General features: G+C 38.0%; 1 protein-coding gene across 23 annotated transcripts in view; it reads right to left on the bottom strand.

The window, feature by feature from the left end:
* AOPEP (aminopeptidase O (putative)) overlaps positions 1–22,797 on the bottom strand; it is a 200,248-nt gene extending 177,451 nt beyond the window's left edge. For 9 of the 23 annotated variants that reach the window (XR_014577184.1, XR_014577186.1, XR_014577187.1 and 6 more), the window contains exons 1-3: positions 22,715–22,796; positions 7,694–8,653; positions 618–784 (exon numbers count right to left, since the gene is read on the bottom strand). Coding sequence is in view for 11 of the 23 variants with exons in the window: in XM_083819203.1 (XP_083675329.1) it covers positions 618–784; positions 7,694–8,499 (973 nt within the window). In the remaining 12 variants the exon portion in view is untranslated. Of the gene's footprint in view, positions 1–617; positions 785–7,693; positions 8,654–22,714 lie in introns of all 23 variants that reach the window. The other 14 variants (XR_014577185.1, XR_014577191.1, XR_014577192.1 and 11 more) reach the window with 4 other exon arrangements.
* Between the last annotated feature and the right edge of the window lie 740 nt (positions 22,798–23,537).

Raw genomic sequence — 23,537 nt, forward strand, 5'->3', positions numbered from 1 at the left:
ATTTAAAGAATGAAGTACAACCAATACAGAAGAAAAATGCTTGCTTGCTTGCACACATGGTATGATCTTCCAATGAGAGGAGGGAAAAAAAAAGGAGGGAGGGAAGGGGAGGGGAGGGGAGGGGAGGGGAGGAGGAGGAGGACCAGATGTCACGTACATGTGAACTGACCAGATATCAGGTACGTATGGACTGATATTCTTAATTCATTCAATATTTTTCAGAAAACAGACATGACACAATGACAGATCCTAATCATTGCCACACTGCGCTGCAATTGGACTGAAAAACTAAAACATAAAGTTTAATTAATTACTAAGGCTTGAAGTGGTCAAGAGCCTGATATGGTACTTTACCTGCCAAATGTTCAACTACAGAGAGATTGAAACAGTCAATTTACAACAACTGAAATCTAGGTCTGGAAAAAGTAAAAGAATCCTTGAATTCTTACTAATTCTTACTGATCTCTTGCACAGATAACTTCCACAGAATGACATGGAGATTACAGACAGACATGCTTTGTGTGCTTTTACATCCTTTCAAAAATCATGCATTCACTAAACTGTATCTCTAATTAGGAAATAACTGAAAATACTTTGCTGTAGAAAATATATTTCACCTTCTTGAAGCTGGACTGGTTCTGCTGAATTTTCACCACTCATTAAAACAACAAAGCTTGCAGCTGTTCGGACTGATGCTTGCCATGTTGACAAGGCAATGGGTGGTTCTTGGCAAGGGAAAAGGGCTCTGTTGTTTATTGGTGATCCCATCGTATAAACACATGGCCTAAATGGAAGGAATAGAGATTGAAGTTAGAGTTTCAATAAGAAAGACTGAATTAGGTTTTCTGTCAAAAATGAAACACTGTTTTACTGCTTTTACATTTAATCTTCTCAGTTATGTAGATTTCAAAACAGTATGACACGAACCAACCAAAGTATCATCTAAGCTGTTTAAGAGAGGATGACGAAAAGCAAAATTACTACAATAATTTTTGCACATAAAACAAAAGAATAAATATTTCCCTCTTCCACATGAGGAAATGTTTTCCAGCCTCATACAATAGCTCTACACAGAAACTGCAAGACCAAGGAATTTTCCTGAGTGTCTTCTAAAGATGCCATTATAGTCTTCACCAACAGCTGTGACACGTTGTGATCACACTAGGGCTTTTATTACTGTTAATCCCATCTCTCTGTACAACTTAGTGGCTTATGCAAACTTAGAGCAATAGATCTAGCACTGAGCCTCATGCAGTCACAGCCTCAATAAATCTTGACATTTTTGCATTTCTTCTTGTAATTAAGGAAATGCATGCTAGGTCACCTGCCTTGCAGGGTTCCAACCACAGCACATACAATGAAAAAGATGTACTTCTTCCCTATCAGCCTCAGCTTCTTTCAATCTTTCCACATAGTGATCTTCGTTGTGGTATTGATCTTTCTGCAGTTTCTCCAGCCCTCTCATGGGAACCCTCTTCATCTGTTGCCCCTTTGCTGTCTCAACAATATCTCTATTTTGCAATGGCTAAGATCTGAGTATCTTCTACACTTCTCCCCAGATAATTCCTCCATTTAAATAACTCCTTCCCTAAAGCCAAGTCTCAACCACACAGAAGGAAAGAATATGAAAATATTACTGCTACAGCTTTTTTTGCTCTTCTCTTTATAAGTGCTACCTGTGCTATTGGATCCAGAGTTGTCCACGGTACAACCAAGTTTCTATAGCTTATTTAACACATGCCAACTCAGTTGCTTCAAGTTTCTGTATGTGTGCTCTTAACCCACAGCAAACACAACATATTTAAAGGCAGTGTACACTGATGTGTTTTACTTTAGATTTGTAACAGGCATACTGTCTATCTCACAGCTGTAAGACCAAGAGCAAGTGAGTCAGTTACTATGATTTCAACCTGAAGAAATTACAGAGGAAAATGTTACAACTTGGAAAACGGGCTGGCAGAACAACGCTGTGCTCAAATGCTAGCAGAGGTTAAAACTCACAGTACAGAGAAGGGGATGAGACATTTTGGGCTGTAAACAAGCATATATGTAATATATCACACTGTAAAAAAAATAGAATGATCAGATGTCTCATATTAATATTCTAAGTTTCCAAGCCTCACACAGATAAGAGCGTATCAGTTATCAGAATTCAGAAGAATATTCAATAAAGCTCCATGTGTTAATTTTTAAATCTATATTATTTCAGTGTTGGGAGACTGGGATCCCAGAGTCAAATATAACACAAGCGACACAGAACAGATGTTGTTTATACTATTAAGATTATCTCATTCTCAGAGACTACTTTTAACCTGCAGATCATAGTGTTTTACAAATGCTGTCAACAGAGTTTTAGAGGTGGAAAAAAGGAAACGAGTGAATGGTCACTTAGTGCCAGTGTTCAAGCTGGAAGCCTCTTAGTCCAACAGTCTTTGCATTGTACTAGAAATCTTCTCTTTATGAGAAATATAATAACATATTACATAAATAACCTTTTTCCTTAAATATTTTAGGGCTGAAAGAGACACACAGGTAGGTCGCAAGCCCCTACAGTTATGACCCATGGAGAAACTGAGTTAGAATGGTGGAGAAAGATTGGTCAAATACCTGATTTGTTTTCAAAACTGTCTCCTTTCCACTTCTCATCCATGGAAAATATTACTTTTGTCCAGAGATACTTATTATCTTCATTACTTCAAATCAAAATTTATTCAAAATGTCAAAGTCTGCTAAGAAAACAGCAATGAAACATACAAAAGCATTCTGAATTTTGTGAGGAAACTATGAGAACAGTGATTACATCAGCTGCTAATTAGACATTCATATATTCATGGCTAGAGCGCCTGGAGACTTGCTGATTGATAGTATGCCATCAACTGAGATGTCAGCTAACATTGAACAGTCTGCTGTTCTGCTTTAGAGAGGAAGTTTTATAAGATGAACTGATGATTATGGAGAATTATCTTTTCTTCCTTCATTGGAATTTTTAATCTATTTTCTTCTCACCCTAAAACATACCTCCACAGATTTTATTGTTTCTCCTGAAGAATCTTGTTTTACTTTGCTATTTTTTTTTATACTTCATTTACAGTAATAATTTAACAACACTGGTAACAGCAAAGTGTTACGTTAGGATGCCCACTGCAGCTGGCAGTTTTCTCTGTTCTAGGCTACGCAGCAAAATTCCAGCAAAAAGAGAATCAGAAAGAAAATTCTTATCCTGATATAGATTTCCTTCCATCTGATACTGAAGAAAAAATTACTTGCTAGCCAAGGTACATCAAAGAATATCAGTGACAAATAACCAGTTTCAGATTGTTTCCGTCAATAGAGACAAAATTTGCTTTTTTCTGATTTACCATTACCACTACTAGCAAGAAACTTCACGGTTCCTCTTTTTTTTTTTTCCTGATCTATTCTTGCCACCTTTCTTCTTTTAGTTTTTGTGGTCTGGACACATTCAAATCATGTACTTGGGTAACATGTTGTTATGCCAACCATAATCTTTGCCACTACTGGTTGGAAGAGATAAGGAAATCAAATACAGCACAAATAAGCTAAGCAGAGAACTCAGGCTGTTTGTCTGATTTCCTGTTACAATGGAAAGACTAGCATCCACAAAACAAAGCAGGTCACAGGCCACTCATCCGGCCAACTTTATGACTAGTAATTCCCAGTGGCTGATGATCCAGACTACTGGAGAAATCAAGCAGGAGTTGTGATATTGTTTGGTTCTGCCCCATGATGAGACCTGGGGCTCTGTGTTGTGCAGTAATCTCCCAAAGGCATGGATTCTGAGGAAAAATTGATTCATTCAACTTTAACTCATCAGTATTCTGTATATTGCCATAACATAACATAACCAGTTCAAACCAGCTCTTGGCAAATCTCCCTTTCCCATGTAGGAATACGTGTTTAATACCAAATTAAGCTACTACAAGCTAATAATAATACCAATACTCTGTTCTCTGAACAGGAATCCTCAAGTCTCCTCTGAGGCACAGTAAAACACCTCAACCACATTCCAAGGCTCAGCCATCTCAACACGCTTTGGTTATTGTCTGTTTGAAGCTTTCTCAGGGAAACTGTCCAGCTCAGCAAACCTGTCCTCTTGCTGTATTTGGAGAAAGGGACACCCATTTCTTCAAATGTTGTCTCCATGTAAGGTGGCAGCCTCTAGCAACTGCAAGGCTACTCCCTGTAAAACCACTGCTGCTTGCGGCTGTTTCATATTCTAAATTACACGATGTCATTTGCATGAAGCAGCAGGGCTTCCTGCCACCTAACTCATACCTACTTATCTCTTTACACAGTTGCAAGTTGCCAGTGATTGCCATCAGACTCCAACAGAGCAAGCATTCTTGTTTTCATTTTTCTGTTGAACAAAACACCAGTCAATAACTATCCACGCCTTTTACAAACTGTTCTCCAATTTAAAAGTAGCAAATATGATTATGAGAGGAGTGATTCTACTGACGTTTCCAGCAATCGCTGTTATTGTGATTCTGCTTTTCCAACAGCTGCATGGCTACATTTCTAAACCAATCTTTCCCTGCAAATTTCTTGGACCTGTGCCAACCAACTTGTGGTCCACATCAGATGTATCAAACGTGCTTCTTCTAGACATACTTTGCACAATCTCCTGTTGAAAAGTTGTACCTTTTGGTGCAGCAATCAGCAGAAAGCAAGGATGACAAGGTTAATACAGGGCAGATTTTTCCCTTCAAAGTTGCTATGCATATTTTTAGACAGTTTTTATTTAATCCTTACTGTATTCAACATAATACGTAAGAACACCAGATTGACTACAGTACCAAAGAACAGTATCAAATTAAATGCTTTACCTCATGATCATCAATAAGAATCCTTACTTGCTAAAATATTACTGTGGGATTCTGTCTCCAGCATGGCAGCACTACTGATGCAACACTGCCACATACTCCTAAGTGTTAGGCAAACCTGTTGAAGCACCTTGATGGGCTGACACCAAGTTTCTCCTTCCCAGTAATTAAATATGTTTTATGCACACTGCAAGGACATATACCCCCTGCAAGGATATTAGTATAGTGTCAAAAGTAGGTTTTTATTTTAAAACATTTCTATATTTAATAAATATAAAAGTGAGAATACTTCAAACATAAGTATAATTCTGTTAAAATTGCAACACTACCTTCTTAGTTTGAAACCCTGATGCTGCATTATGCTAATAAACAATTGAAAAGGTTTGAAGCAGAACTGTTTTCTCTTTTTTTTTCATGTTAAGTATGTTACAAATACTATACCAAACATTTCTTTTGTTCCTGTTTTAATAATAATGTTATTGATCATTATTAAAAGTTACCTGCCAATTTTAAGAACTGATACAGTGCCTATAATTTCAAATTTTGGAGAGACAAGAATCTCTGTATATGTATGCATCTACATGTGCTTACCCATGTTATTCACTATTTCTCTGTTTTGTCCTTTTTTTAGTACTTCTGCATAAATGCACGGAAAAGTTTTTTATTACAAAAAACTTGTCCAAGGGCTAAATAGCACCTCCGCTCTTGATCATCAAAATATTTTTTAGTATCAAAGAACAAATGGGGAAATGCTGAAATTCTGTGTGTTCAGCTCCTGCCTTTACTGAAAACAGAAGTGTAACCTGATGGGTTTGCATCTGCTTTAGTTACAATATACCTAAAAACACCTCACAAAGCTTTGTCATAACAGATTATTTTGTGAATTATAATTCAAACATAGTTTAAAATAAATAAAATGCAAGTCTTCATAAAATAGTTAGCGCATTGGGTAAATTTCAAAACACTTGTACTAGTGTTAAATTGGAGGAAATGTACCGAAGTGGCCACACAATGCTTGTGCTTTGTTATCCACTTTACTTTACTTTCTTTGAGGTTAGAACCACAGATTATAGACTCCTTTGGGAAATGATTTGACATTTACCTAAAAAAGCACTACACACATACTTTGGAACAATTTATAGAATTCCCCTATGAGAGTAAAATGTAGTAGTACTTCTCCCATATATTGTAAATGGGTTTTATTTTAGAAATGAAAAGAAAAATATGACCACATTTTGTAGAATGAGGTTTACCACTGTATTTATGTGTTCATCATGTATGGAATTTGATTTTAGAAAATGCAACAAGAAGAATTCTAATGACTGTGACATAAGATCTTATTTTCTGATAGGTATTAATTTCTCAAATACTCTACAAAAGGCAGAAAATAAACAGCTTGAGACTATCTAACAGCAGCTATCAGACTTCCTGACCTATGCCAAGCCATCTTTTCCTGCTTCATTATTGATTCATAAAATATTGTCTGTGTAAAACCGGCATGAAGTATCTCTAAAGAAAGCATAACACTTTGCAGTGAAAGGAAAAAGAAGTCAAAACTAAAAGACTTAGTGATTTAGATTGTTAAAAAAGACCTTGAAATAATAAAAGTATTTTCATGAGGTAATACACAGAAGATTTCTACGCCAGCTAAGCGTTGCTAACATTAGTCTCAAAGATTTTAATAAAGACCAGGGAGACACTGACACACTATGTGATTACAGGCAGTTGCCTTCCATTTGCATGCTTTAGTCAAAATTCAGATTTTTCATAACTAAAGATACTATATAGAGTTAAACTTCCTACACCAATACCATAAATAACTTCCTGGGGAGTGAGGAGAGGAGGGGAAGGGGAATAGGTAATGAACATGACTGACAAACTCCTGGGCTTGACGCTGATCATGGTTTACCAGTAGAATTACCTAAATACCAGACGTGCAGTTTAAAGGCTTCATTTTCTTCCCTAGCATGGCCATCAGTGAGAAGACTCTTAATTTACATTAGAATAACTGAAATGAAAGGTAAGCATACATCTCTACTTTGGGAGTGAAAAGCAAGTATTCAGTTAGACACAATTTCTTCTTCATCTTCCAACTTTGCTCCTGGTTTCTAGGTATCATAGACTAAAGAAATAACAGACATTAAAATCCACCTTTGAACATTACAGTAAAGCAATATTAACGATTGTGTAAGTCAAGAGTAGATAGTAGTTTCCCTCCTGTAAAGATCTTATCTTGAAGATTTCTGTATAGCACTGCGTACATTCATAAAAGCCAGATTTAGAAAAAAAATCCTCTTACACTTCATTTGCTATCATCAATGTATTTCACGTAATAGATGAAGGAGATTTTAAAAGTTGATTATGAGAGACTAAACAGGAAAAGACTGCATCTCTAAACTTATTACAATATTGACAAAAGACTAGTTGTAAAGCAATTCTATTAAATATTATGTATATTGATCTTTATGCTGTGTGATCACTTGTTTAAGCCAGGAAGGAAAGAGAACGCAAAGTATACGAATGAAAATAACCTGTCATGTATATCTTCTCTTTCCCTAAGTGATAATTCCCTATTCCCTGCACACACTTATTCCAATACAACAACAATCATTTACTCCCACTCATTCTGAGAAAACACAATCATTTAGACAGGCTTGAGCTCTGCAAGTGCTTGAGCACAGTTTATATGTTCTCCTGTAGGACAGCAATAGGGTTCAAAACAAGGACAAAACAGATACAATGGAAGAGAACACTCATCATCTTCACAGAGCTGCTCAGCATTACACAACTGCACATTCTTGCATCTGGGTTTAAAATTGATGTGTGCAAAGCCTTTCAGCTAAGTCACGTACCTGCCACTCTGGTCTGTAGTCCACGTAACAGATCTTCCCTCCGGTTTGGTTTTGTACCGTATCCTAATTGCATGAGGAAAGTCTGCTGGAGTCTGAATTCCTGATTTCCTTATCTCCAAGCTCCAAGTGCCAGTAGTAAACAGAAGCTCTCCACAGCCAGGTGCCTGGCTGCAGCAAGTGTAATAGTATAGCTGTTCCTTCCAGCGATCCGAAGGTAAAGTCACAAGTTCATGTACAATCTGATTCCTGAGATTTGCCAGCTCCTTTGAAACATCAGTTAGTTTGGCAGACCTTGTGAATTTTTCAATGCCTGACACAGCAGCAACATCTACCTCCTCAACCTTTAGCACAGACAAATCACAGCAGTCCAACACCAGCAGAAAATCCTCGTTCCCATGATTCTCTATGTCACAGCAGTTCTTTGAACTAGAAATCCCAGAAGCCTGTTCCTCGTTGCTATGGTTACCATTTTTATCAGAAGTATCTTTTTCACCTTTACCACAGACAGCAAAATCATTATATTCCGTTTTAGATGAACAGACACTTGCATTTGACACAGGGACACGGCCTTGTTCTGATGCCCTAATTTTGCAGGTTTCATCAAACTGTGACTGGCAGCCTTCTTCACCGGTACCGCTGGCTTTCCTGTACCTGCTCCCAGTCTCCAAGAACAGAACTATGAAGCCTTCAATAACTTGACTTTTAAAATCTACGTCCAAGTCCAATACATAGTGCTTTACAAGCATGTGGCTAGTGTTGGCCATTAAGGGCAGGTCATCCTTCATGGGGTCTAGCTGCGTCTCCATGTTCCGGTCTACTGGGCAGTTTTACAAAACCTTGGCCAGTTCTTACTTATGATGCCTCCACAAAGAGCAAGGATACTCAGCCTTCCTGTGTCAAAAACATTTTGATTAATATTACTTTGTAGAAATTAATTGCAGTTCATCCACTCCTCTCATTCTGCAAAGGAAAACAAAAACATATCAGATAATTATTTCACAACTGTTTCTGAAAGAAGCATTTTGAAAAATTATTTAAAATTCAGTTGTTTTTATTAAAAATAGTTCCACGGAATGAGACCAAGCTAGCTGCTTCAGAATTTGCCATCAAGAAGGCTTTATTTTTCAGAGACGATCCCAAGTTAATGTATTTCTAGTCAGCTTTTATAAACTGACACAAACTTTAATAAAGTCCTTCTGTCGACTCTCCTCACCCCAAAAAATACTTAAGAAAAAATACATTATTATGCAACATCTAACTTTATTTATTACTGCATTGTTTGTTTTTAGTATTTTTGTATTTATTTCAGCTAAGTGCCTTAGCTGAAAAGATAGTGATCATTTTTCAACTGTGATTCTACACAACAAATATGAGCCTAAATCCCTTCATATGTTTTAAATTTTGAAAGTAATAACCTAATATATACAAGGCAAGAGTATGGATTAATAAACTATACACATTACAACCACTCTTGTATCAGCAATTCTAGTAAATTAAAAGAAAACAAGCCCATTTACTGTGAGGGCATTCTAAGCATTCCTTTGAGATTGTTCATGAAGATTTTTCGAATTTATAGTTAAATTCTTAAGATATATGATTACATCTTAATAGCTGGAAACCCATTAACACTTGCATGCATTAACCTTAGCATCTTACAGAAAAGAAAAGGTCTTTTCACTGAAAAATATGCAAAAACCTACAAAAGCAAGAAAATATTAAAATGCGTCAACATTTTTTTGCAACAACAGGCAAAAGTTCATCATAGAAGTTTAACTGTCATACATTCTGTTTTCCTATGGCCACTGAGCTAAAATTACACACTTTTATCTCACTTCAGTACTTTTTTGACTACTTTCTAGAGCAGAATTAGAAATCAGAGAAAGGAAGAAGCGATTTCATGTTAAGACTCGCAGTTCTCTCTCTGCCAGATTAGTGACACTTTGATGATATACAGCCAAGTCTGGTTTTAAGTGTCTTCAGTGAACAGATATCAGCTTGTGTCATTTTAGTTTCACAGTATCGTCACAGACTACAGTGTCCAAAATCTTTTTTTTTTTTTTTTTTTTTTGGTGGAGTTCTCAAAGTAAGCACAGAGGAGAACCTAGACTCCCTCAAGACTTGCTAATTCTTCTGTAACAATCCAGGGCATGCTGTCAAGCTAGCATCAGTAATCGAAAGACTCAGTACAAGAAACCACCTAACTGTTCCCTGAACTAGCTTCACTGTCCTGGTTTCAGCTCGGATAGGGTTAATTGTTCCCCTAGTAGCTGGTATGGTGCCTTGTTTTGGATTTAGGATGAGAATAATGTTGATAACACACTGATGTTTCAATTGTTGCAGAGCAGTGCCTATACTAAGCCAAGGACTTTTCAGCTCCCCACACCACCCTGCCAGTGAGGAGGCTATGGGTGCAGCAGGAGCTGGGAGGGGGCCGAACCAGGACGGCCAAAGGGATGTTCCGTACCATATGGCATTGTGCTGAGCAGTTACCATGGGGGGGCTGGCCGGGGCGGGGGGACCGCTGCTCAGTCAGCGGGTGGTGAGCGACTGCACTGTGCATTACTTGTTTTGTACATATTATTATTATTTCTCTTTCTTTTTTATTAAACTGTCTCTATCTCAACCCACAAGCTTTTACCCCCCCCCCCCCCCCGATTCTCTCCCCCATCGCACTGGGGGGTGAGGGGGTGTGAGCGAATGGCTGTGTGGTGCTGAGCTGCCTGCTGGGTTAAACCACAAGGCTTCACACAAAGCACACAAAACACAGCAAACATCTTCCTTCTTTGACTGCTTTCCACCACTCAGAAACAGCTCTAACAGGGATGTCTTTGAAGACAAGCAGAGAAAAATCTTTTTTTTTTCCTTCACTTTAATATCATTCCTCCTGCAAATATCCCAGTAAATTCTGAATATTTGAAGATGACCTGGTAAAGACACTCATGGCATTTTTGGAACTACCTCCAGTAGATAATTTTCTATTTAAGAGATTTCCCAAACTTAATCATCTTCTTGTTAATCTTAACAGTTTACTATTTCTAGTGCTTCAAACTTCACATGTTTGCAAGAAATCACATTGCATCTTGCACTGATGTGTAAGTCTGGGTATGCTTCTAGAATCCAACCGTTGTCAGGATCGAGAAACAGATTCATGAGCTCCTGCAGAGTCTCATTAGCTTTGCAAAGATGACTTATCTGCAGATAACTGTGTGGATGTTTATCTGTTTTGTCAGTCTGACTTAAAATGAGCAAACAAATATATAAAGAAAAACAGAGAATGGTGAAGCATTAAGTACCCTGAAATGTATATAACCTAACATTGTAACAGCAATTGCTTTCTACTTAAAGAAGTCTGGAGAATGGGGGAAAAGTATCAGTTGAAAAAAAAAAAAAAAAAGCACTTAGGAAGACTAGTAAGAAAAGCTGTGACAAGTTTCAGTAAACCTCAGCTTTCTGAACAAGAAACATCTATAAAGAATACATGGCCATTAAAACCATTTCCTGCCTTAATACCTAATTGGAAAAATTGGCAGAGCAATCAAAGGTTCTAAATGCTGTGATGTGAGGAATACATCTACGATATCTGTGCCTGACACAAGGGATCAAACTTGATGTTATCTGGGTGTTTTATGATTACCAAAAACCTGTGACTTCTGACAGGTTAACTAAGCCCCGGTGGTAAACCAACGAAATAAAGTTACTTTATAGAAAAAAACATACTGAACTGGCATTCAAGAACCTCTGTTTTGCACAAATACTTAGATTTTTTCATTTGAAAAACAGGTGTAATATTGATACTTCCTATAAAACGTAAGTACTATACTAACAATAAATTTCTGTGCTGTACTCATAACAGATGTTTTTATATCCCTGTTTTTCTGTTTGCCATCTGGAAAGTGTGATCGACTTCTTACCTCAAAAGTATCAAGATAATTACATTAACTTGCATTAAATTCACAGACCCATGATAGGAAGTACCTCTGAACACCTTAAAATAAATAGTAGATGTGCAGTTCACTGTCTACAAAAAAACATTTAGTTTGTATTTAGAGGACAGCCAGACTTATTTAAAATTAATTAACAGGGTAGATTAAAAGGTGCCAAATAGGAGCATACAGGTGAACTCAATCCAAATAATAATAATAAATTGAAGCATGACAAAAGAAATAAAATCTATAAATACAAATCCTCTTTAAAACTGTTTAATACAAAAACATGAAATCCATGAGATTTGAGAGACAATTGAAAACAAAGGCAGGCTGTTCTAATGATGCTAAAAGACCTGCAGAGAGGACATTAATTTTCTACAACTGAAAGTTTCAGATCAGCATTTCTTTGTTTATTGGAGATGATACACCTGACCACGTTTATAAACAGAGCAAGGGCAACACAAGTTACTTGTAGAGAAGTAACCAGTGCTACTGGGTATATTTGACATGGAATTTTAATTCAGATGTAACACTGTCTATTTAATCTTGTCTATTTCTCGAATCATCTTAACTTTAGACATCCCAGCTTTCAAAAATCGCATATAGCCTTTCTATTTCCAAGCACTAGTAAGCAAATTTAAAGGGCTATTCTCATGTGTCTTGGCTTCTGAATCTCTGAAGAATTATTTCCTTAAATATTTTTTAAGGAGTCTACAGCTCACTGGAACCGTGTAACAAAGAAGCTGATCTAGAACTTCTGCTCTAGAAGCTTTAGGGACTTATTCAATTAGCTATATTTTTTCACTGCACATTGATAATTTCATATTGATACTGAATTAGCAAAAAGTGCTGTCTTCTGTGCAAAATGCACTTCTGTTAAGAATGATAATTTTAATCCTCCGATAAAGCTTCATACTGGAAACTGCAACCCACTAAGTGAGCTGGTGTCTCACGTAATTTGAGATGGTCCTATTTAGAGCTCTCTTGACCAGGAAAGAAACTGAACTTATGCACTGGGTTTTAAAACAAGGTAACAGTGTGTGTGTTTAATTTAAATATTAATTTTACAATAATTCTACCAATTTTAGCTTTTTAAAGGTAGGCGTGGCATTATGAAGGTACAGAGAACTACACTAATCAACTGTAGAATTTCTAAAGATACAGATTTCAGATGGCATAATCTGCAGCAACAGATGTAAAATGACATTAAAAAGAATGCTGACGAAGTTGAAGGAAGCATACGACTATGACCTTGTTTGACAGTCTTGGCACACACACCCTTAGTGTGAATTCCTGGCTACATGATGCCTATGGAAGTGATGCCTACACTCTGCAGCGTACCTGTATCTAGCTGAACTGAATATATTTGCTCATAACTTCATCATTTGTATTTTCAATATGTAATTGTAAACACAGACTGAATTCAGAAAAGAGAAAAAAAAATGTACTGTCATGTACTGTCAAACTGTCATTTGAAAAATGAACTGTCATTTAAAAACTGTCAACTGTCATACTATCTTGTCTATGCCTGGAGCTTCCAGAGAGTTACTGCTCATCAAATAATATACCAAAAATATCCACTGTTAAAAGAATATAAATTGTAAGCACAATTACTTCCGTTCTCTGTTCTCTAGTGTTTCATAGCCATACACAACACATCTGTTTTAAGCAGTTTTGTACTTCTGTATAGTTGTACTGATTAAGAAATATCAGAAGCATACTACAAAGTAAATTAAAACAAACAAAAACAAACAAACAACAACAACAAGAACAAAACTATTTCCAAAAATTTCATTTTAAAAAGTTGGCTTGAAACTGGTTTTGGCCATATCTGTAGAATTTCAATTCGAGTATCTTACACATACCTACTTTTATAATACAAGTAAGTATCCAAAAGTAAATTCTCAAAAGCAGTGAAAGAACCTTGAAGTCCACTCTAAGTAAGCATCAGAGATACTGCACATACTGTTACTGTAAAGAAATTGTCCTGTAACATCCGGGCACTGGACAGTTCTTAGCTTAGTGAGGAGCTCATCCACAAAAGGATTGCTTTTGTGGGTGGGTTGCACAGTTCACCACCCTTCCGCCAGCAGCAACTGTCCACACAGAGCATTCCAAAAAGCATTCCACATTTAACACAAACTGAAAAGAAGCTGCTATTAGTGTAATTGCTCTGCTCATTTATTATTTAAGACCTCTGCTCGCTTTTTTATCTGCGCTATATACTAGCATTCTCTGGAGGCAGAAGCTCTGCATCTGTTATTGCCATATTTTTCCTTATCACTCTTGTAATGAAAAACTCTTCTAGAAGTTCAAAACCTCACTGGGAAAATGTGTGTGGGAACTACAGAGGTAAAGCCTCTTGCTGAGAAGTACACACTAATTCCTCACTGAGGCCACTTAATGGAACCATGCACTTTCTTCTACTGCAAAACAGCAGAAGCCTAACTCTCGGCAACAGTACAAAATTGTATAAAAGAGCATAATGAGCCAAAATTGATAAAAACATTTCCTAACACCATAACCAAGTTAAGATTTTGAAAGAAAAAAAGTCACTAAAACATATGATTATTTCGAACTCCATAGAGCACAATCATTCTGTAAAGAAACAGACATGTACAACACTATATTATGGTAACGAGGCATTTCCTACATCCCTGCTAGTTTCTTCAATTGCTTACACCTCTGAACACTAAAACTTCAATAAAATTAAAACTTCAATAAAATTAAAACTCCAATAAACTGGAAATTTCAGAGGATATAAACATGCATCTCAGGCTTAAAAAACAAACAAACAAACAAAAACCTCTTTTTGAGTAATAATTTAATCATTTTATCAGAAGCTACCACAATATATTTTCAAAGCAGTATGTGGTTAACATATTCATATTACCAAAGAATTCCCTACTTCTTGGGCAAGCAAATAAGCATTCAAAAATGTTCTTTGAAATCTATTTTTAAAGAAAAATAGGGGCGTAAGGCATAGTTCTGTATATGGAAACATTTAGCTGTTCCCAATAAGGCTAGATATTAGCCAAATACTCCTGCTACATCACACTCTGGGGATCCACAATAATTCTAAGGCAAGGGAGCTGGCTGTTGCCACCTCCCTTTTGTGTTTGACCAAGTTAACTATGCACACCTGCCTAGCTTGCCTTGCTCAAAATATTTACAGAGTTCATAACATGACTGATACCTTGCACTGCTCTAAGTATACACCTAATACTCATTACAAGCAAGAACTTTCAATACATGCAGGGAGCTATCTAAAATGTACCCCACACATGTGAAGCACGATTTTAGCAGGTTACCCTTCATCCACATCAAAATGTATTTTCAGCAGACAGCTGTGTTCTACTTCTATCACATTTGGCCTTTCCTACTCCCTGTCATCCAAACTCTAGATTTATTAAAAATATTCTCCAATTTTATCTTTTGCTCTTGTTTGCTCTGTGTTTTTTTGTTTTTGCTTTGGTATATCTTTTTTGTGCCCCCATTAATGCATATATATTTCACATATCTGGTAGATTAAATACATTGCCAGGAGGAGTCCTCACTGGAAGAATCTAGCTCTTTCCATTGAGATAAGACAGATGCGTATGAAATATTTCTCTATTCTGTTTATAAATATTTCTGCAGAAGGGAATTGTTCAGTTTTGCTAGTTAGCTTGATCAGTTTTTCATAACATTTAATCAAATCTTCTTTCCTGCAAACAATTTTTTGTCCTTCAAGCTTTACTAGGGTTGTGTTTCCTGGATAAAGAAGTATACTGTGGAAGCGCTCATTTGCTTCTCACCTTCTAACTCCCACCTGCACTGCGAGGTCACTCTTCCACTCTCCACACATGCTCCCAATCGCTCAATACACCAGTTCAGAATAGTCAGATTATTAACTGGAAGTTGAGTTCATGCTCTCAGTCAAATAGTTAATTTTGCCTGTAATAAATTCAGACCATTTGCATAACTGGTCATTCAACAGATCCACAGGGGTAGTGGAGCCCCAGCAGGAAAGACAATAAATACTTTTATTGCTAGACGTGGTGCTTTATTGCTAGAAGTGGTGCTTCTCTCTAACTAAAGTCTCTGAGTCTCAGTGTTCATTCCATACTAAAGCTGGAACAATTTTTCTTCAAAAAGGCCTAGCAGAGGGCCACTAACATGGGTATGGGGCTGAAACATACCAATGTAGGAGGAGAGGCTGATGCCACAAAGTTTGCTTGGCCTTGGGATGACACAGTTTATAGAATCATAGTGGGTTTGGGGTTGGAAAGGACCTTAAAGATCATCTCATTCCAACCCCCTGCCATGGGCAGGGGCACCTCCCACCAGACCAGGCTGCCCAAAGCCCCATCCAGCCTGGCCTTGAACACCTCCAGGGATGGGGCATGTTAGGGAAGATTACCTGGGACTATGGGAGCTTTTGTATTTATAGGGATAAGAGGCACAGGGCACCAGCTGGAACACAGGAGGTTCCTCTGGATCATCAGGAGGCACGTCCTTACCGTGCAGGTGATGGAGCACAGGCACAGGCTGCCCAGATCAGCAGTGCAGGCTCCTCCTTGGAGATCTGCAAAAGCCCCTGGACGTGGCCCAGGGCAGCCTGCTCTGGGTGGCCCTGCTTGGGCAGGGGGTTGGGCCAGGTGGGCTCAACCATTCTGCAATCCTGTGAAAACCTTTTGTACATAAAACACTTCAGAAAGAAAGAAATGATGGTAGGGTGCTTTTTATTTTTCTTAACTCCAACTTAGACGACAATGCTAACCTTCAGTCAAAGAAATTCACAATATTCACTGAACTAAGACGAAAGGCTTACCATTTCAAGGTAAGACTAGTTCTCTGACATATATGTTAAAATATTAATACAAAACATTTGTAAAAAAATATATGTAGCACCACATTCATTTTAGGTGTACTTTTTTTTTTTTCCTGTCAGGATTAATTAACCCTAACCAAAAAAAGTTTTTCCTGTTTATATGCTAGAGAACTCAGCATACCCTCGTGTCTCTGGGTAACATTACCACATTATGCATTAAACCAGTTGGGTACACATGCAGTAAGGTCCTCTCTTCAAAATTAAATGACAAGTGATTACTAAATACAAAGAACCTCCACTCCTTTTGAACTAATCTTGCCACTTCAGACTCACATCCAAACAAAACTGACAGAAGTTTTATTTTGCTAATAAAATGTATTTCCCAGATTCAAAAAAAAAAAAGGCAAAAATTAATATAGCTGTGATACAGTTGTGCTTTTTTAATCCTGTTTTATTTACACCTATTTTATTAACAAAAATTAAATGATAAAATAATGCATTTTTTGAAAGCATACAGCATTTGCAATACAGAAAAACTGTGTAAGGCTGCCCAGAATTTAGAACAATACAGGAGAAATATTTTCAGGCATATATGTGATAGTTACCTGAGCTGGAAAGATTATTTAAATGTTTAATTTGGGCCCAAAGCTATTTTACACAAGAATGTAACCTGACATGAGATGAACTGATCCATTGGCTTCAACCGGTCTGCCAATTTTATGAAATTAAAATGCATGGATAAATGGCTATGTTCCAGACAAGATGAATATTCCATAGGGCTGTGCTTGGCTTATCAAATACTGGATCTGAAACATCTTAGGAAAATGTCTCAATTTTCTCCAAGAAGAAGACAGGAATGAACTGTCTGGTCCAAAGAGAGAGCCTTTTTAGTATCAAGAAAAAAAGTAAAAGATCAAGGCAGTTAATGACTATACACCCTACTTCTGTAGCAATGAGTTAGAAGATGACAAAGGAATCACATAAAAGCAAAACAGAGGTCAAACAAAGTGGGGAAACAAAAAAGACAAGCAAAAATTGATAAAAATACATTTCAGCAAAACAGGAAGGTAAACAGCATGTATTATCAGATAAATATATATATTTTTTAATTTCTTAAAAGGGCCACCGTAAAAACCTCAAACTGAACAAGACAAAAAGATATACATATATATAAGGAGAGAGAGCTCCAAATTTATTTAAGAGCTAGTCATCTATAATGTTTGAATCAGTACTGCTATTTCAACAATGTTTTAAAAAACATACTGATATTATAGTTGAAGTTTAATATCTACACATGGACTTCCCTTCCTTGGTCCAACATGACAACATCAGCCACATGAGGTATGTGTGCACTCAACTAAGCAAAAAGATGTATTGGCAGGTACCAGAGATAGGTGAGAATAAAGTAAAAAGTAATAATAATAAATAATACTTGTACAACAGTCAAACATCCTCTAAACTCTATGCTCCCCTCTTCGTTTGAACTGTGGTGTCTTTGATAGATACATAACAATTTAGAGAATTTAACAAAATAGGCAGTAAATCATTATTTAATTCACCATTTGATTTCAGTGGAGACCAAATGAGTCTTCTATTTTTTCTGTAATCAAGTCTTCCCAAAGATGCACAAAAATCATAGTACAATTATTCAGGCAGTATGTTTTCAACTGCAAGTACTAAAATACAGCTTATCGAAATTCCAAGCTGAATCAGTATGAGCTGCAATGTTATGCAAATTTGAAAGTCAAGACTAGGTATACATAAACAGCACTCTCCTCTGCTTTTTTTTTCTGATTAACTCAATACAGATTCTGATGAAGTGTAACAATCTTGATTGCCCAACAGTGTATGATCATGGAACTCATTTTGGCTAACATTTGTCGTTCAATATTCTCCTCACTTCCATGGGGCGAAGGAGTAGGAGTCTGAAAGATACAAAGAGAAATGGAGCTTTTGGTTTTTTCAAAAAAAAGAACTGACTATGCTAACAATGCAGAGATGGGAAAGTCTTGCCTATATATTCATACACCATGCATTTTTCACACACTGATACAATGCATGTTTTGTTGTTACTAGAATGGTTTAAATACTTCTAAAATATTTTGCAGGCAATCAAAAGCATTTGTATGCATTCTGCTATACCAACATCAAAGCATGCAGGTACCATTCCTTTTTGTTTTTCAATGATCTTTGTAGGTCCCTTCCAGCTGAACTATCCCATTACATTTTGTGACCCAGCTACGTAATACACTCTTGCAACTGAACTCTACATGAGTGTGTTATAACCTAACATACACTCTACAGGCTGAATTCATTCTGCATTTCCTCTCATTTTTCTTTAGCAAGTTAAGAGAATAAACTCTAATCATGGTGTTCATGTACTACAAGCAGCACTCTTTTTCGACTGCTGAAGCAATATCCTTGCTGTATCTTTCAGAATTTCTCTATGCATTTCCAAGCTTCGGTTTTCCATGCAAATAGTAGACCTTTTACTGCTCTTCCTGAAGATGCTGGTCTGAGTTGGGATTCACTGAACCTGACATGACGAATTTCTCACTACTTTATACATATATCCAGATCCTGGCATGATACAGAAGGCACTAGAGCCATTCTGATATGTTGGGCTTTTTGAGACACTTCTTTTATAAAGCACTGTCTTCTGTAATATTTTATTTATATTCTGTACATAATATGAATATCTGGCTTTTTTTTTTTTTTTTTAAAGTAATGCACTCTAGAAGGGCAGGTTCACTAGCTGAATTTTAAGCATCAAAACAAATCAGGAACTATACTGCTACTATAAAATACTGATGACCATTTCATAAACACTGTGTTATTTCATGTTTCTATGCACTAAGACATATAACACATTACTAGTACATTTTAAAAATATACCTCATAGTCAATGCATCATGCTTACTGAACGTACTTCCTAAGTCATAAAAAAAATATATAAGGCAAGCTAATAGATTGGTTATGTTTTAATATTTTAAAAGGTAGATGTTTGCAAAAGAAAGAACAACAACAATAGCAGATGGTGGCCAACATGAATACAGTCACTCTTGATCACCTGTGCATAACAGAGTTGCATAAAACGAACAAAGAATGGCAAACAGGGAAGAAGAGATTCTTCACGGAATGGTACTTGTATAATATTGCCTTTCCACCTATTACAGAAAGCATCAGCTTGAGTTAGACTCATAAGCCTATGAAAACAAACCTAAGAAAAAAAAAACATGGTTGTAAAGTAGACAAGATCAGAAAATAAACTTCCTAAAAATATCAAAATATCTACAGCAGAAAATGTGTGTGGCAAGAAACACAGAGAAGAAAGAAAAAGGAAAAAGAAAAGAAAAACCCAAAGAGGGAAAAAAAAAAAGTAAATGGAGAAAGAAGAAGAAAAAAAATGAAGAGGAAAAAAGAAAAAGGGAAAAGAAAACCTTGAAAAAATTGACAAAGAATGTACGTGTTCGTTAGAGATGACCCCACAATACCGTGGTACAAGACAGAAGCACACCATGCAGAATGCACTCCCCCCTGCTCCCTCTCCGGCACGGACTCTCATTGATTTGCACTCTGTCCACCAGACCCGGCAGTAGCGGGCTGTCTCACATTGTTAACACACCAAAAGAGAAGTGCACAAGGCGATTTCCTAAGTCTTCATAGGAAAGCATATGACATGCCAAATGCATACTCTCTTTTGTGAATGTATGTGAGATGCTTCTTATTTCAGAGCACAACCTGTAGCTGTTTCCTTTCATGCATTTCTAAAATCTGAGAGAACAGAAATTAATCAAGGAAAGGTTTGTATGAGAGAAGATCAAGAGAAGTAATCTCTAAAAAAAACCATGGAGTTACAACTCTGTCCTTGGTGTCTGCCAACCACTGGAAAATATCCAACTTAAAGCCATTCATAAAATTCCAATTGGTTAATCTCTTTAAAAATAAAAAATAAAAAAGTATCTTTAATCGGGCAAAATCAGCTGCACTAAGTTGTTTGTACACAAATGCCGACACAAACAGTAGACATTGATCCCCAAGACAGAGGCCATTTCTACCCCAGGCTTTCTGTTTTTTAGTGCAGTACACAAACTCATTCCCTGAAATGATAGCCAACTACAGCAATTAAATAGAAATGTATAAAAACTGAGATGCCTAGAAAGCTAAGGGCTGTCAGACAAACCCTACCAACTCACGCTAAGTCTGTCTGAAGAGACTTCTCCCAGCAGCCTGTTCCACCAGAATCACCTCCTCCGAACAACTGTCAACAGAGACGAGCACCCCCACGGCCAGTCGCTCCAGCCCATAGCCTGGCACACGTAGGATAATGGGTAACTTAAGCTAATATTCTGGGCAGCAAACAGGGATCTCTGAGCACAGACAACTTGTTTGTATTATGTATTCATTATACTCTTTAAAAGATGAAAAAGTATTTCACCACCCCAGACTTTCCCGACCTGCCACCGGCCAGTATCCAAGAGCTATATATTTATATAAAACAACTCCACATAAAATACACTGCAAAACAAAGCCATGTTTGGGTTCCCTTCACTTTCAATTAAGCACGATGTGCTTCATCCATACATAAAAGCTAACTCAATTGCTTTCAAATGCAGGTGTTATAATTATAACCTACAATTATCTCCACTTAGCATTTAAAGAAATCAAAAAATGAAGAAAAAAAAGTCTTTGGATAAACAATCTCTTTAATAATTATGTTTATAACTATTTCTCTTTTAAACTGCCTTCTTCCAAATACAGTTTTATACATTTTTCATATAATGTAAGTAAGACTTAAAGATCTTACCAAGAAGTCAGTTCTGAACACCAGCATCAACAGTAATTTTACGCTCTGAATGTCAAATAATATTTAATCATAATTCTCAGTAATTTTTAACTTATTTTTGTTCCAAGCACTTAACACAACTGAGCCTTTTTAAGGCAGGCAAGTGCACTTCCACAGGGGAAAGCAAGACTGAAACAAACTAACAGAAGCCTTTGCTACTGTTTAAAGGACCGTCAATGAACCTATAGAAAGGAGCTTGTAGATTTCACTGTGTGTCACAAGAAAACCGGCAGGGGTCCAAATGAGGCTTTAAAGTGAAAATTTAATTCATTTAATAACATCTCTTGCCAAAGCAATTGATGCCCTTCCAGTAGCCTCCTTTCCAGCCTGCGAACCCCAGCAGTAACGAGCATAACGAAGGACCTTCTTCACCTACCACAAGTTAGCAGCTGTGGAAGTTGCTTCCCACAAGCTGAAGTTACAAGAAAATAACTCCTCCCTTCCTTCAGCTCAAATAGGAGGTGAAACCCCCAAAAAAGTCGAGGTTCCCTTCCTCCCCAAAAATACCGACTCCCACAAAAAAACCACATAATTAATCAAAGCTTGTGAAAGAAGCAGAGCTTATTTACGGTAAGTGTGCTACAAAGAACATCCTGAAATTCCCCATGAACTCTGATTCTTCATCCATTTGTGGTTCCATGAACTACAGTAGTAACCAAACACCCAAATCGTTAACCAAAGCCCAAATACACGCAGCTAAACTTTCTACAAGTACCTACCCCTAAATCTGCAAGTTTATAGAAAACCCATTGGTGCAAGGGTAAAGTTCTCAATTTTTAATTTCACAAAATCATTTCAAGGGCAGCAACATGCTGTGCCTGAGCTGGGGCACCGGTCCTGATCATGTTTAGAGGTCCCTTTCAGCCTCAACGGCTCTGTGCAGATGCTGAAGAGCCTACAGAGGTGCACAATTACACCGGGTGTTTTTTCCATTCCGTAGACAGAAGGAGGGGGATCTGATCTTCACAAAACGGTGCACGTGGGTGACAGGACATGCCTATATGGGATGTGACCGAATGGAATCTCCGTTGATACGACTGTTTTTAACACACCACAGCTGCCGCTTACAACCACCACCTCCAAGGTGAAAGAACCATTTTCTCAAGGGCGGACAAATCAACCTTCCCCTTCCCGTGCCGACACCGGCAACCCCTCAGCTTCACCCTGCGCAAAGCACCTAGCGTGACGCTACGCCGGCTGAACTTCCAGCCGCCCCTGGCTGCGACACGGGCGTTATCCGGATGCTTCCGACTGCCACAAGAGGCCCACGACCACAGCAGCTTGTTAATCACCCCTGCGGGCACAGTTCCTTCAGGACGTTATGCTTCGGACCACAGTCCTACGACAGGGGCTCGGGCTCGGGCCCGAAGGAGGGTTGTGGGGGGGTGCGGGCGGCACTAACGGCCGCTAACGGTCACTAACGGCCGCCGCTTTACCTGCCACGCTCGCGCCGACACCCCGCCGCCCCGGCCGCGGCGCCGTCCGATGACGTCACTCGCCCCGCCCCCAGCGACGCGGCCCCGCCCCTAGCAACCACGCCCCGCCCCTAGCAACCACGCCCCGCCCCTAAGAACCCCACCCCCCCCCCCCCGCCCTTAACGGGGGGTTTATGTATACCTCAGCAAGGTGTACACGTAAAAGCATTTATTTTCCCATCCCGTATTTAATGAGGTATTTCATTCCAGCATTTAGTTTGGCAGTGAATGGTTTAAGCTCTTGGAGAAATTCACCGCTGATTAACTGCTGGCACGATCGCCCTGCTTCTCTGTCAGAGCACGCCGCATGCTGGAGCCATCAGCTGGCTCATGAAGAAGCCAAGGATGCTTCCAGCAGGCAGATTATTATGACAATACTATCAGCAGAAGGAACAGCCGCTGAAAATTCTGTCAGGAAAAGGAACAGCCACTAAAAATATCCAGTAGTTACAAGCACCGAGTCATCCTGACAGTCTGGGAATGGTAGGCAGGCCGCTGCCTCTTAAAACCAAGACCATGGAAGATGTTTGAAATACCTGTTTCAGCTTTGCAATGTTTAGTTTTCTGAGTCTACCACTTAACGTGTTCTCAGACTGCAGGTGCCAAAGCTCCTCAGTGACGCTAGCGTAGGGGAGGAGGGAACGGAAATGCCTCCCTAGCTTGTCTGGTGTCAAACGAATAATTAAATATTCATTAGAATAGGAACTTAAACCTGACTTTGCAATGTAAGTGCCATAACCACAGCTTTGCACAGTCAGTTTCTCCTCCTCTTTAGCTCCGTGAA

Source organism: Anser anser (genome assembly GCF_964211835.1).
Source record: "Anser anser genome assembly, chromosome: Z".
Classification (NCBI taxonomy): Eukaryota; Metazoa; Chordata; class Aves; order Anseriformes; family Anatidae; genus Anser; species Anser anser.